Here is a 16350-nt window from a genome sequence, read left to right as displayed (position 1 = left end):
GGCTGGGGGATTCTGGGAGTGGCAATCCAAAAAGGCACCTTTTCTTCATGCTCTGAAAGGTCCAGCTTGCAGCATTTGGAGAAAAGGGCGCAAGTTCAGATGTGGAAGCAGAGCTGGTTAGGGCATTCTGGGAGTGACACTCCAAAAAGGCAGCCCTATCCCCATGCTTTGGAAATTCCAGCTTGTAGCATTTGGGGGAAGGGGACGAAGGTCAGATCATATGTATACATGTGCCTTCAGACTTATGGAGAACCCATGGGTTTTGTAGGGTTTTCTTAGGCAAGGAAGCCTCAGAGGCGGTTCCACCAATTCCTTCCTCCAAAATAGAGCCTACAGAACCTGGGATCCCTTGGCAGTCCTTGGGAAAGGTTCTTCTTTTTGGACTGCCAATCCCAGAATCCCCCAACTAAAAGGATTGGCAGTCCAAAAAGGCACCCTTTTCCCTCATGCTCTGGATATTCCAGCCTGCAGCATTTGGGGAAAAAGGACCAATAAATAAATTATCATTGATTATTTCAGAGGAAGGACCTGGCAAAACCACCTCTGAGTCTTCCTTGCCTAAGAAAAGCCTACAAAAAGTATGGGGTCAGATCTTGGATCATTGAGACCCCATGAATTCTGTAGGGTTTTCTTAGGCAAGGAAGCCTCAGAGGTGGTTTTGCCAGGCTCTTCTTCTGAAATTAATAATAATAATAATAATAATAATTTATTTCTTACCCTCATGGATCGAGGCGGAGAATAACACCAGTTAAAAGACACGTCAGTTTAAAAGGTCATGCATACGCATATTAAAACATTCCACATTTTAAAATGCACAATTCAAAAGCTGTCTGGTCTTCAATGCAGCCTCTGCTCAGCTCCAGACAACACTCTTGGCTCCTCTATTTATGTATTTGTTTGTCTATTTATTTCACTGATATCCTCCATTTCTCCCAAAATGGGAACCAATGTAGAATTTTTTATATATATAATTTGTCCCTTCAGAAATTTACCATTTTATTTTATATTTTTATTTTATATTTTAGCTGAGGCGTGACGCGTTTATAATTGTGAGTCGGAGGCTTTTGTGGCCGGCATCCCTCGTTTTTTGTGGGTTTTAGGGCTATGTGGCCAGGCTCTGGAAGAGTTGATTCCCGACCTTTATCAATATTATTACTATTATTCGGAATCAACTCTTCTAGAACATGGCCACAAAAAAACCCCAATAAAAAGTACAATTATAATTTAAATAGAGGCTCTATTTGGTGCTCCTTGGCAGTCTCCCATCCAAGCCCTAACCAGGGCTGACCCTGCTTTGTGCCCATGATCAGATGGGGATCTGGTATTTAGACTCCCTTCATTTGTATCTCATGGGAGAAGGATACAGGACCTACTCCATCTCACAGACCCTAGTCCTGGTCCTCAGTGACTGAGGCTCCTCAGCCAGTAGCTGAGTCACCCATCATCATCCTCTGCTGGGTTCCTCCAGGTTTCCAGATCCTGGAGACATGGCTGGCTTCTGCTGCCCCCTGCTGGAATGCGAGGCGAAGAACAGCAGCAGCATCACCCCAAACCCACAAGACAGGGATACCTTTATGGGGCCAGACAAAGTGCACATTAAACACACTGCAAAGGTCAAACTAACATTGTCTCATATATATATATATATACACACACACACACACATATATATGCGCTTCCTGTATGGTTTTTAATCCCTTTGCCTGATGGAGAAGAAGCCAGTGGAATTTCAAAAGCTTGCAACGTGGATTTTGTGCATTTTGGTTGGCGGCCCCATAAAGATATCACTGTTTCATGGATTTTGGATGTGTTTGGATTTGCTATATGGCCAACACAGACACCGCTGGATGCTTTGTGCAAAAGAAGTTTATATATATATATATACACACACACACATATATATATATACACAGACACGCACATACATATTTGTGTAGATAGATAGGGTGATTCAAAAAGAATGGTGCAAAAATAAAGCTGTTTTTATTCTGTTTTGCACCTTTCCTTTGGAACCACCTTCTCTAATCCTCATGGTCCTTAAGGAGAGAGAGACTCCTTAGCTATCCCCTTTTGAGCATCTCTGGAAATCTCTCCTTGGCCTTGCACAAAGGCCCGCCCGCCCGCACACACAGATTGTGTTTTCGGCGCCCGCCCGCATCGCTTCCAAGCGGCCGGCAGGGGGCGAGCGACTCAAGCAAAGCAGAGGCGTGAGATCCGACTCAGGGACAGAAAGAGCGCATGCGTACTACGCTAGCACGCCGCCGCCCCCAATTCCTCGCTCGCGTATCCTCCAAAGCGGAGCCTTTTAATCCCTCGGTGGACACCGTAGGGCCCGGAGGATGTTTGTGGGGCTGAATGAGCTGCTTGGGGTGACGGTGGAGAAGCCGGAGCAGGTGAGGGGCACCCCCGGGGCTGGCTGGCTCGGTCCCCACCTTCTCCTCCGGCTCCGAGGGGGAAAAGTTGAGAGGCAGGAGGAGTAGGCCGCAAGCCCACTCCCAAGATGCAGCGCGCGCCCGGCTAGGGGAGCAAGGCATGCTGGGAGTTGTAGGCTGGTGCCACAATGCACAGTTATTCTTATCATTACAGTACCCTCGTTTCTTTCTCTGGCGCCATCGCTTTCCATGGGGCCTTAGGCTCAGCTGCCCTTCAGTAGCATTTATACAGTGTATATTTTATAGTGTTAACACATAATTTCCATATAAAAATAGCCCAATACATTCTTCTCTTCTTGAATCAGCAATCCTCATATTATTTTCTCTTATATCTTTATTTATTTAATTCACTTATATAGTATTTATATACCACTTTATTTATTTATTTATTTGCATATTTGTTATTTACTTATATGCTCTTTATATACTGCTGTTACTTTTGCAAGTGTCTAAAGTGTAGTGTGCTTTGTTTAGACTAAGCAGCTTTGAGTCCCCAATTTGGGAGACGAATAATTATAATTGTAATTATTTAACCATATAAAATACTAAAACACAGTGTTGAAGTACATTCCACACACACACAACACACAACAAGACAAAACAAACAAGGCAGCTGCGCAGGTGATCAGATATACTAAAGATATAAGACGTTAATCCGGAGCTTCATTTTGTGACGGAATGCTTCAGTTTGTTGTCTGCCTCATTTTATTGAATGCTGACATGTACTAATATGTGTTATATTTAATTATTTTGTAGAATGTACGCCATTGGCAGGTTTATTTTGCCTATTTTAATTGATTGTATGTACAGCGCTGTGTAAATTTACAGCGCTATATAAATAAAGCTTAATAATAATAATGATGATGATGATGTTTAGAGTATGACTCCCAGAGTCTCCAATGGCCTTTTTAGCTAAAGTCGCTGGGAGCTGGAGTCCCCAAAAAGGAAAACGTCCAAGCTCTGCATTGCCTTTTAGGCAAAGTCAGACCATCAGCCTGATAGCAAGCCCTACATTAGATGTTAGGAACAAAAGGAGGCCTTTGCAAGAATCCAGCGCATCATGGGGCTGCCATTGCCCACCGACTGGCATTTTAATGTCTCCCCGTCTTTCTTTTCCAGGGCAAGCTGACCTTGCTTTGTGCTGCCAAGACCGATGCCAGCTTCCTGGTGCATCACTTCCTCTCCTTTTATTTGAAAGGTTTGCAGGGAAACCACTCTGTTTGATTTGTTTACAGTACTGTATACACTTGACTATAAGTCAACCTCATGTATAAGTCAAGGGCAGGTTTTGGGCTCAAAATTATGGATTTGGATAGAGACATGTAATGAAGGATGTAAAAGATGATGCAAAGGAACTTAGAAAATTTTGGAAGGCGTAACTGTTTGTGCTCATCCTAAAGGCTGATGGATGAGAAAGTAGAGGGGATCCGTGCTTCTTTTTGGTGCTCCCAGGATGGACTGAGCCCTTGCCTTTTATTCAGAGAAAGGGGATGGCTCCTATATATATATATATATATATAGAGAGAGAGAGAGAGAAAGTTAAAGTACAGTACTTACATTTACCCGTGGATCAGTCAACCCAGTTTTTTTGGGTCAATTGTTTGACTAAAATTTCTAGACTTATACAGGAGTATATACAGTATTTTTACTTTTAAAAAATAGTTATTTGAAATGTTGCTGCCTTATTCTACCTCTTTTGTTCCTGTCATTCTCTGCTTCTCTGCGGGGCATTGGTGTCCGAACCCTTTGCTTAGGCTGCATCCTCACTGCAAAAATAATCCAGTTTGAAACCACTTTAACTGCTGTGACCCAACGCTGTGGAATTCTGGGAATTGTATTTTGTTATGGCACCAGAGCTCTCCCACGGAGACAGTTAAATGTCTCACAAGACTATAGTTCCTGTGATTCCATAACATTGAGCCCTGGCAGATAAACTGGTGTCAAAATGGATTATTTCTGCAGAGCAAATACAGCCTTAGACTCTCTATGCCAGGATGGGCAACCGGTGGAGGGCATAGGGCTGCATTAGCCTCTCAAGACATATTGGAGAGCAATACACCCCTGCAAAAAATATCCAGAGTTTGGCCCCAAAAGTCCCTAAATACATTTGTGCAGTTTTAAAAATCTTTCTGGGCTATTTTATTCCCAGGAGAAGCCTTTTTTAAAACAACGTGAGGTGATGTGTGGAGTTGCTTCTTGTTCATTTTCAGTTTAAAAGAAGGTCTGTTCTGGCCTGGGCCTAAAATGGCCGAGGAGATAGAAATAGGGCAAAAAATGCCCCCCCCCCCAATGTTCCTTAGAGGCCATTTGGGGCAAAACAAAATTTCAATGTTCACCCTAGAGGAGCCTGCATGGCTTACAGTCTGTACTTTACCCATCCCTGTTCTATAACATCACAAGCAGGTGAGATATAAAACTGTAACTCCAGTATCACCCTTCTTCCCCCTGCATACGGTAATTATTTCTATATCAATGGGAAACCAACTTTCACATTGCTGTTAAAGGCAGGTATTGTGGGGAAATAGATTCTGCACTCCAGTTTGAAAGGCCCAGTGCCTCCAGTTTCTTAGAAAGTCTTTGCAACTCAATATTTTGCTCCTGACTGGTTCTGCACTTTGTAACATGTGTCTTGATGAATGCAGTACACAGTTATACTGAAATGGGTATCTTTCCTCCTTCTTAGCTGGTTGTAAAGTCTGTTTCGTGGCTATTGTGCAGTCCTTCAGTCACTACAGCCTCGTGGCCCAAAAACTGGTAAGCCACATGGATTTTATTTTATATACTGTTGCGTCTTTCCTTATCCAAAATACTCCAAAATCCAACATTGTCTGCATGGGTAGCTGAGACACTAACACCTTTGCCTTTTGATGGTTAAAAGTGCACACATTTATTAAAATAATATTTAAAATATTGCATATTAAATTACTTTCCGGCTATGTATATAAAGTATATGAAAAATAAACAAATTTCATGTTTAGACTTGGGTCCCATCTCCAAGATCTCATTATGCAAATATTCCAAAATCTGACAAAATCCAAAACACTTCTGGTCCCAAGTATTTCGGAGAAGGGAGACTCAAGCTGTATGAACAAAAACCTCTCCATCACACTTTTTGGTCTTTGGTAACCACTTCTCTCATCTTGTCTCCGAAGGCAGTTGCAGCAACAGGTTGGACACCAGTTATAGCCTTAGCATGGGAACATGTTTGTGTGGGAAGAGTCTGGTCTTAGATATTCTTACATATCCTTCTCATACGGATTTCCTTTTGTGTGGGATGTCCTGTAGTTGCTGGAAAGCTAAATAAAAGTGGTATTTATTTAATTTATATTCTGTCTTTCTCCCAGCATTGCGCAAAGCAGTTTATGATACCAGTTAAAACCAAATGCAGTTATTTGGTAAGGTTTGTTGGCTGTGTGGAGGTGGTGTATACTTCCAAGCTCTGTCAGACGCAGAGCTTGGAAAAGTTGGGTGAAACAACTCCCAGAATCCACCCAGCAACATGGCCAGAGAGTTGTCCTTTTCACAGAGTAACCTTTCCAAGCTTTCCTCCTATTTTCCAACCTCTTTGCCTGTTTTCAGAATTGGACTCTTTAAACTTCAAAGGCCACATAAGAAACTGCCATCTTTAGGGACAAACTGTAGGCCCATCTGACCCAGGGTTGTGTAGAGCAAGAGAACATCTGGCCTGCAAGCTTCATTTGGCTTGTTGGAAGTCTAGGCTCCCAGTCATCCACCCTCCAGCTGGCACAGGGGTCCCTGCTGTCTCTGGTTGCTCATCAAAGCAGTGATTCTCATGTGCATAGAAGTTAAACCTCACTATTATCTCCAGTCTGTGATCAGAGATAACCAGGATTCCTTTTCCCAAGTTTCTACCCACTTGTCCAGAAATCTGATGATATCAGGGACATGGTCACATGCCTGACATCATCTGGAAAACTGGTGGTGTGGTATGTCAGTTGTCCAACACATCTGGAGGGTCCTAGGTTGGTGAAAGATGGCCTGAAACATTAATCATTGGATGCCAGAACTAGTTTGTCAAATTTGTGTTCACCCTCTCCTATTACTGACAGTGGCAAATACAAATGAAAAAGCCAAAGATGCCAGTGGTAAACCCAACTTCTAAGCACCCCTGTAGAGATCAGCATTCTTTGCAAAATGCAGGAATTCCATCTGACCTTTTCTCCTTTTCCAAGGGAGTAAGTCTGACTGCAGCCAAAGAAAGAGGCCAGCTTGTGTTCTTAGAAGGGCTGAAGTCCTCAAACAACATCTTGTTTGGTGAAGGGCAGGCTTTGGATGAGGTTGATCCATTCCAATTCATCAGGTAACCAGTCTTAGAGTACATATGCAGTGTTTAGTCATAGCTGTTTGATACCATTTTAATAGGATGGTTCCAAAATTTTGTGAAAGTGGACTTGGAATCCTCTGTGAGAGAACTCTAGTGCTGTAGTTCACAGGTCTCCAGCAGAGAATTCTAAATCCCTCCCCAAACTACAAATCTCAGAATTCCATAAGGAAATGTAAGGGTATTGGTTGAACAAATGCGTGAATCTACTTTTGCCATCCTACTTGCTCACATCTAATCTTGTTCAGCATCTGACATGCCATGTATACACCTGGAATCTAAACATCTCCAGCATCTAAACTTCTGGGGCATAAGACAAGTGATAATTGCATTCATAGTTATTGTGTTACATATTTTTGAAGGGGTAATGTAATGTAATGTTGGTGTTGGTATTATTATTAGTCTCATGTTTTGTTTTCCCAATACTGGGAACCAATGTGGCTTTAAAAAATAGAACTAAAAACAGTTAATTGAAAGGCAAGTAAAACATATGAAAAATTATTACTTAAATATAATTCAACTGTTATTGTTGTTGTGTGCCTTCAAGTCATTTCTGACTTATGGCTACTCTAAGATAAACCTGCAGTTAGGAAATCATAAGACTAGGAATGGGTCTACGAAAGAACTAGACAAGATCCTAAAGAGTAAAGAGATAGGACTGAGCACTAAAATTAGAATTATCCAATTGCTGAGTTGCTCAAACCAGTACAGGCCACATATGGTTGGAACCATGACCAGAAGAAATGGCTGCTGTCACGTATTTTCCAAATGCTTTCACCTTCACATGGTAATCATTGTTATTTCTTCCCTTGCAGTGGAGATGGCTCAAACCTGAAAGACCTATATGAATATGTCCAGAAAGCCTTGAGCCCTGGTGCTAAGGATGGGACTGGAGTCTCATGGAAGCCTCCTGTGCTCATTGTGGACAACCTTGGGGTCTTGCTCAGCCTGGGAGTGAGCCTGACGGACATCCTTGATTTCATCCATTATTGCAGAGTCGGAGTCAACTCTCAGCTGAAGGTATCTGCAGTGGCTGTCAGCCCCTTGCCACCAGGCACATGGGCTCTAGAATCCTTGTCCGCATTGTGGCCAAATGTTAATGGCTGTTAAATGACATAAGAAGGGTTAATTTGCAGCTCCTGTTGAATGGTTGATGCTTTAGCCTAGCTATTCAAGGATGCGAAGTTGGCTGGGCACTGACCAAAGGAATGAGCCTTCCTGTTGGCAATTTGCTTGCACTGGTGTCATATCTCTAAGACAGGATGATGGGTGACATATGTGCAGTTCAGTTTCCTTTGTTTGGTTCTTCTCTGTATAACCCTGGCAGTCCATTTCCAGTTGGCTTGTTCTGATTTTTCTTCAGGCTTCCTGCCTCTTGCTGGTTTTAAATTGTTGATCTGATGCCCTGTTCAGCAGTTTCATCACTTGCTTTTATGCCAGCATAGTTATACTTCATTGCACCATTGTGCAACTGTTGGTGCAGTGGAAAGCAACGCCTTGTTGTCACCTGTCACACAATTTTTACCATTCCTTGCACAGTCCTGATTAGGATAGCAGCATTATACAACTTGTGACCATGCATCTGAGGAAGTAGGCTCAAGTCTATGGAAGCTTATGCTACCAACTGATTTCTTTCAGTTAGTCTCAAAAGTGCTACAAGATTCTTTTGCATACTGATTTTCCAGACCAACACAGCTATGTCTTTGCAGCTATTCATGCAACAGTATTTGCCCAAAACAAAATGCTAGTCAGCACAAAATACAGTCAGCTCTCTCTATCAGTGGATTCTTTATCCATGGATTCAAGAATCCACAGCTTGAAAATATTTTTAAAATATATAAATTCCAAAAAGCAAACCTTGATACTTATAGTTTTTTGTGGGTTTTTAGGGCTATGTGGCCATGTTCTAGAAGAGTTTATTCCTGACGTTTCGTCAGCATCTGTGGCTGGCATCTCTATGGGGAGAAACTGTTCCAAGACACAGGAATAAACTCATCTAGAACATGGCCACATAGCCTGAAAAACCCACAAAAAACTATGGATGCCGGCCATGAAAGCCTTTGACTTACAAACCTTGATTTTGCCATTTTCATGTAAGGGACCATTTTACTATGCCACTGTTTTTAATGGGACTTGAGCATCTACAGAATTTGGTATCCACAAGGCGGGGCTCCTGAAACCAAACTTATGTGGATACCAAGGGCCTACTGTATAATGTAAAATAACCTCACCTGGAATCTTGCGTCCAGTTCTGGACACCACAGTTCAAGAAGGATATTGACAAGTTGAAATGTGTCTGTAGGAGGGCGGCCAAGATTACCAAGATGATAAAAGTTCTGAAACCAAGCCCTACTAGAAATGACTTAGGCCCAAAACGCACGGGCCAAATAAGGCAGCCAGGCTGTGAACTTCGGCCCTTAGACTAGAGTTGGGACTTGTTGCTATTTTTGTGTACTTTCAAGCTGCCTCTGGTTTGTGGTGATCCGCTCAGAGTTCTCTTGGCAAGATTTCTTTAGAGCCAGTTTGTCATCACCTTCCTCTGTGTCTGAGAGAGTGCAGCTTGCCTGAGGTCACTCATTTGGTTTCCATGGCTGAGTGGGGATTTAATTCCTGGCCCAAGTCCTAGTCCAACACTTAAACCACTACACTGTGCTGGTCCATCAAAATATTTATTCTGAGGAGGTTTGTCTTTGCCTTTCTCTGAGGCTGAGAGAGGTGTGATATGCCCAGGGTTACCTAGTTTGTTCCCATGGGTGAGTGGAGATTCGAACCCTAGTCCAACACTCAGACCATGACACAAGTTGATTTCATCTCCTACATGACATGTCTTCAGGTATTTGAACATGACTATCATATCTTCTCTCAAAAATCAGTGGGTTTTTGAGAGGTGATATGACAGTCTTGTTCAAATACCTGAAGAAATGTCACGTAGGAGATGAAATCAGCTTGTTTTCTGCTGCTCCAGAGAGTAGGAGGGAAACCAGTGGATCCAATTTGCAAGAAAAGATTCCACCTAAACATCAAGAATTTGTTCTTGACATTAATAGCTGTTTGGCAGTGGACTAGGGAGGGAGAGCCTCCTTTTTTGGAGATTTCATAACAGAGGTTGGATGGTCATCTGTTGGGAGTGCTTTGATTGTGGATTCCTGCATGTCAGGGTTTTGGACTATATAGTCCTTATGTTCCAACCCTGTGATTTTATGATTCTATAAAGTCTGTACGTTGCAATGATTTATGTAAGAAGAAATACAAATACCTAGATAATATATTGTTCAGACATAGAACAGTAGTACAGCTTCCAGTAGTAACACTAGTGCAATATAGTGCCAACAAAAAGAAAACACAGCACAAAGTACTCCAGCAACACAATAAAATAATATATCACATAGTAAAAAGAAAGCACAGCACAACAGTATGCTAAATATTCTCAAAGCGTATCATAAAAACGTTACATGCACGCCCGAAACCATAAACCAAAACCCTTTTGCCCAGGGAGACAGAAACCACTTAATTGTTGACCATCTAGTATTTCCTCCTTTCAAATACTCAGTGAATATGGAGGGTTCACTCTCACATCTTATTCATAGCCTGCCTCTGGCATTGTAACATATGGGAGTTGTAGCCGATCAGAGCAGAGATGTGAAAACTCATGGGACAAAAAGGAAAAATTTAGGGAGATTTGTTTTTTAGATGCCAATTTTTTTCCCTAGAAAAATTGAAAAAATAGTTCGCAAGGAGTTTTCTTTCAGAATTATGAATAAAATATTTAAAAGAAGTATAGGGAGCTGGGGATATTTAACCTGGAGAAGAGAAGGCTAAGAGGTGATATGATAGCCCTGTTTAAATACTTGTCATAGTGAGGAGGGAGCAAGCTTGTTTTCTGCTGCTCCAGAGAATCGGACCCGGAGCAATGGATGCAAGCTCCAGGAAAAGAGATTCCAGCTCAACATTAGGAGGAACTTCCTGACAGTAAGGGCTGTTCAACAGTGGAAAGCACTCCCTCGGAGTGTAGTGGAATCTCCTTCTTTGGAGATCTGCTCCGCTCTGGGCCCACAACAAACGCCAACTCCCAGAATTCCATAGCCTTGAGCCAGGATGCTGAAAAGTGGTTCCAGACCAGGTTATTTCTCCAGTGTGGATGGAGCCATTGTTAGGGAAGGAAAGCACCTTGCTAATAACTCCTGCTCTGTCTTGAAGTGGCGTCAGGTTGCTCCCTGTTATCTTTTCTGCCTCAGGGGAACTTGGTGGTGTTGGTCCACAGCAGTGATGACTCTGAAGATGAGGAGAACGAACTGCTTGCCAAGTCCCTACGCCACCAGAGCAACCGGATCCTGTGGGCACAGGGGCTGGCCACTGGCTACTGTAAGGACGTTCATGGGGAGGTGAGTCCCTCTGTCTCCCTCAATCATTCTCCTTTGAGACCTGACGTCTTCTGCAGGTCTTTGCGTCAGTGGCTGAGGGACCATCCGGTCTGGAGATTCTGCAGGGGTGAAATGAGGGGCATTGCCTCCCCAAATAAAAATCCCCCTGATAATTTTTTCCCCTTCCTTCACCCCCAGAACTCTTACATTTCCTGTGTCTACACTGCCTTGTTAACTTTGGCTGTCCTGTGTGAAGTCATGGCCAGCATCCATAGTTTTTTGTGGGTTTTTCGAGCTATGTGTCCATGTTCTAGAAGAGTTTATTCTTGACGTTTCGCTAATATCTGTGGCTGGAATCTACAGAGAATGCTGGCATGGAAGATTGTTGGGTGTGTATACACTATATTCACACTCTGTGTGTGTGTGTACACACCAACTCTCTTCCATGCCAGCATTCTCTGAAGATGCCAGCCACAGATGCTGGCGAAACATCAGGAATAAACTCTTCTAGAACATGGTCACATAGCCTGAAAAAAACACACAAAAACTTTACTTGTCCTCTTTCTGACTTTGATTTATATCTCATCTTTCTCTTAATATGAGATCCAATATTTCTTTAGATTCTTGAACTGTATTTCTAAATTGGTCAACTGAACTTTTAAAATACTGACATTCTGGAAATTTGGGAACTGAAGAGTTCATTGGGGATACAAAATTAATATTTGGGAGCAAACAATGCCCTCATACCCCACTTTAGGTTGCCATTTTGGGTTGTACACAGCCCAAGATAGAGGTGTTTGGGAGTGCTAATGGATATGTATGGCTATAAGAGAGTCAGAAGTAAATTGTTTCTCTGCCAATTGCTCATCCCGATATAATGGAGAAGCTGGATATACGATAGAGAGAGAGAGAGAGAGATACTTCTGTTTAAGCAAAGATTTGCAATAGGTGTAACTGAATATAATTCTCACCCAACTTCTGTTCTTTCTGCAGTTAACAATCATCCAGCGGAGTTCATGGGAGACAAGAGCTGAGCGTGATCTCTCTTGCGTTTACCAGTACAAGATCCAGGACAAGAACGTCTTGTTTTTTGCCAGAGGGATGTCGGCAGCTGTGCTGTGACTTTTGGGAGGGTGATGTAATAGGAATGCTTCTTCTTAGAAAATGCTCACAGCATCCTGAGACAGAAGGGCAGCCATTATGATGAAATGGGCTTTCCTAGGGATGGCACAAGAAGAGTGGTGTTATGTCTGCCCTGGGCCTGGTTTCCTCTTTGGTTTGGAATCAAGCCCTGTGAAATGATGTGGTCTGAGCCCCTGCGCGGATGACCTAGGTAAGGAAGGAGAAAATTGGCCCTGATTCTGGAAGGGTTAGGAAAGTTCAATAAAAGCAGTTAGTGTTCAAAGCTTTGACTACCTTCCTGTGGTGTTGTGGTCTGGTGCTGATGATGTGGTGGAAACAGGCCATTCTGACAATGGGGAAGGGCCTAAATCCACACTACAGTACTATGGCAGTTTGATCCCATTTTAACTACCATGGCTTCATTCTGTGGAGTTCTAGGATTTGTAGTTTGGGGATGGACTTTAAAATCCTTTCTGGAAAATGTAGGGCTACTGCTCTAAGTGACTGCATGTGAGTTGCAGATGCTTAAACATCTCTGCTTAAAATTCTTTGCGAGCAGATAATAGAACAATAGAGAATCCTAATTATCACAGCAGAGTACACCTCCCAGTATTCCATAGGATGCAGTCATGGGAGTTATAGTGGTACAGGAAAAGGGATTTCACCCCCAAATTAAGAAGAACTTCCTGACAATAAGAGTTGTTTGACAGTGGAAGATGCTGCCTTGGAAAATGGTGGAGGTTTTTAAATAGAGGCTAGATGTTCATTAGTTTCCAAACCATTGGGAAGACTTGTTTTCTTGTATGTTCTGCACAATGCCTCTGAAAAATGTATATTAGCTGTATTAGCTTCCAGTGGTTTAGAAGCTAATGCAGGCAACAAAAGCAAAATGGAAAAAAATTCAGAAGAGAAGGAAGCCAGACAGCATAGTTTAAAGTTTTCAGACTTGTACTCAGAAGACATAAGCAGCCTGGCGCCACTCTCAGCAAAGAAACGTTACCCGAATCTATGAATATTAGAACAGCTGGCTTGTAGCCTGAGCGTAGGCAAGTGTCCCAGGAAAGAGTTCAAGCTGAGTTCAAAGGGACTTGGCCCAAGCGAAAGGGGACAGTTTGCAGCTTAATTCCACAATAAGAAAGGAAAGAGAGAGGAGCCTCTCGCTCTCCCTTCTTGGCTTTGGAAAACTAAGAGCGTTTCAGCCCTGCATGCGCTGTCTTTGGGAGAGAGCTTGGGAAAAGTTCATCTCCAAGCAGAAGAGGGAAAGAGCTTCTTTTCTGCTATTCCTGTGAACAGGACACAAATCAGTGGATTCAAGCTGTAAAAAAAGAGATTACACTTTTAGGAAGAATTTCTTGACGATCAAGAGCTTTTTTGACAGTGAGAGGCATCTCCTTGGAGAGCGATGGACTCTCATTCTTGGAGGCTTTTAAACAGAGATTGGACGGTCACCTTCCAGAAGTACTTTATTGTATATTCCTGCATGGCAAGGGATTGGACTCAATGGCTCTTATGCGCCCTTTCAACTTTATGAATCCAGGCTACACCTCCCCAAATTGTTGGGGAGCACCACAGGTGTTTTTGGCTGCCCACGGTACCCTCTTCTCCAGCACCCCTTCTCAGATGAGTTTCTTTTTATCCGTTCTATTAATTCTACCAATTGCATGACAATGGTGAACACCATTACTTGTATGGTTCTGACTTTTTGTGCTTAGTTGTATGTCTTTACGCTTTGGGACATTTTCCATTTCTCTCACAGCTGCCCTTCCCATTCTTAGGTCCCAAACACACTGCAGAAATAATCCAGTTTGAGAGCGCTTTAACTGCCCTGGCTCATTTCCTGGGAATTGTAGTTCATTGTGGCACCAAAGATCTCTGATAGAGAAGACAATGTTTCACAGAACTACAGTTCCCAGAACTCCCTAGCAGTGAGCCAGGGCAGTTAAAGCGGTCTCAAACTGGATCATTTCTGCCGTGTGTTTTGGACCTTAGTTCCCTTGACTGCAGTCCTCACTCTGATTGATATTGATATTGATTCTGATATTGATGAGAGGGATTGCAAAGGAAGTATCTTTTTGTGTTGCAAATGGATGTTAAAGTTCCTGGACTTTGAGAATTTCTCAGTTGCCCTGTGGCCAGAAGGAGGAATGAGAAATACCTTTCCATAGCATCTGAAATGAGAACAAAGACACCAAAATGGAGCCCTAGGACCAACATCTTCAGTTTTTAAAAACACCTTTGACTGATGAAGAAGAAGCCGGTGGAGCTTCGAAAGTTGCAACACGTATTTTGTGCATTTTGGTTGCCCCAATATTTTGTGCGTTTTGGTTGGTCCAATAAAGGTATCACTATATGACCCTATATAAGTAGGCACAGCATTCCCAGGATGATTGCAAGATTGCATAGCTCCAAAACACACTGCAGGCATAATCTAGTTTGAAGCTGCTTTAACCTGCCCTTGCTCAGTGCTAGGGAATCCTGGGAACTGTAGTTTATTGTGGCACCAGAGCTCTCTGACAGCTTCTCTAGCATCGAGCCAGAGCAGTTAAAGGGATGTCAAACTGGATTAGTACTTCTGCAGTGTGCATTGGACCACAGTTAAAGCCAGAATTCTCCTTGGAGCATGCGCACAAGCTTCAGTCGGGTGCTAGGACCCAGCGGGAGCATCTAGAGCAGCAGTCGGGAGGAGGAGAAGGGGGCGTGGCTTAACAGAAATTGACTGCGCGTGCGTGTCGGCCGGCTTAGCTCTTGCGCATGCGCGGTTAAGAGGGAAGTTGGAAGGGGCGGAGCTTCGAGAGCGACGGAAGCCTCGAAGGGACGTTCCGCGGTTGCTTGGACTTGAGGCGCAAAGCGGCGAGGGAGACGCGTGAGGCGGAGGAGGAAGCAGCAGCAGCGCCTTCCTTCCTTCCTTCCTTCCTTCCTTCAGGTGAGGCGCCTGTTTGTGATTGTTTACTGTTCGTCGCTCATTGATTGTTATTTGCTGTGATTCCCCCTCAGCGGAGAGGAGAAGGAGGGGCGCCCCGCGTCCTCCTCCTGCGGGGATAAACGGGGCTCCCCCGAAATTGGGAAAGAGGAGCTGAGGAGGCGGACTACAGCTCCCATCATCCCGCGCTCTCCCCGAGACAGGGGCTGATGGGAGTTGTAGTCCGGCGGTTCACCGATGGAGGCCTAACTTAATTTGGGGCTCTTTGACACCTGACTCCTTGTAAGAAGCCCCTCTCCCAAGGCAAGAATAAGCCCCACCGAAGAAGCCCCGCGATGGCTATCGATTTAATTCCATTCACTTAGCTAGTGCCATAATTTCTTGCTATTGCGGTTCCATGTGTATAAAGTCACAACACAACAAGGGTATATTCTTCCATGTTCCACAATAATATGGGGCTTTTTCCTCTCCTATGTTTTGTATTAAAGGTGTTTTAAGTCACCTTAAAAACCTCTTACAACCATCTTTCAATAACAATAATAATAATAATAATATTAAACAATTATTTATATCCCACTCCTCCAAAGGATCGAAGCGGCTTACGTTAAAACAGGCTCAAAAATACAATATCAATAAGGTATCTCATATATATATATATATATATATATATATAATGTTTAATATATTAATATATAATAAATATATGAATTATTATTATTATTATTATTATTATTATTATTATTATTATTATTAGACATATATAAAATATATTAAGTAAATATTATAGCCTTATAACCCTTCGCTAACCCTCCCATCAGTAATAATAAAATGCAGTCATCCCTCCATATTTACGGCTTTGATTATTCACGGATTTCCTTAATATGTTCTCTCTAGGACTGTCTAGGAAGTCCTCCAGTTCAACTCTCTGGTCAACTTTAACTAAAGGTTGCACTGAAAGACCATTTGTAGCAACTCCAGGGCCATTCTATGGCCATTGTATGTTGGACATTGACCACAGAGTTGCCCTGGAGGACCTAGAGATTCCTAGAGAGGTGTCCTCTCAGGTAAAAACGGTGTTTTGTTCTTTGCGGTTCTTCCATAGTCACGGGGGTCTTGTGCCCCTAACCCTAGCCAATAGGGAGGGACAACTGTACAATTAAATTATCAATTATC

General features: G+C 42.9%; 2 protein-coding genes across 2 annotated transcripts in view; both read left to right on the top strand.

The window, feature by feature from the left end:
• Window positions 1-2238: 2238 nt before the first annotated feature.
• On the top strand, window positions 2239-12540 carry ELP6 (elongator acetyltransferase complex subunit 6). The gene is made up of 7 exons (XM_042474784.1): window positions 2239-2393; window positions 3552-3630; window positions 5116-5186; window positions 6626-6753; window positions 7590-7794; window positions 11010-11156; window positions 12129-12540. Exons 1-7 carry the CDS (start codon window positions 2340-2342, stop codon window positions 12255-12257), a joined length of 813 nt encoding a protein of 270 aa, XP_042330718.1. The 5' UTR covers window positions 2239-2339; the 3' UTR covers window positions 12258-12540.
• A 2608-nt stretch (window positions 12541-15148) lies between these two features.
• LOC121934352 (SREBF chaperone) overlaps window positions 15149-16350 on the top strand; it is a 69827-nt gene continuing 68625 nt past the window's right edge. Inside the window, exon 1 of the mRNA XM_042474760.1 lies at window positions 15149-15180. The gene's annotated coding sequence lies outside the window, so the exon portion shown is untranslated. The remainder of the gene's footprint in view (window positions 15181-16350) is intronic.

Source organism: Sceloporus undulatus, chromosome 6, assembly GCF_019175285.1.
Source record: "Sceloporus undulatus isolate JIND9_A2432 ecotype Alabama chromosome 6, SceUnd_v1.1, whole genome shotgun sequence".
In the NCBI taxonomy this organism is placed as follows: domain Eukaryota; kingdom Metazoa; phylum Chordata; class Lepidosauria; order Squamata; family Phrynosomatidae; genus Sceloporus; species Sceloporus undulatus.
Note: the sequence above shows the minus strand (reverse complement) of the source record. Positions and strands in the feature narration are given on the sequence as shown.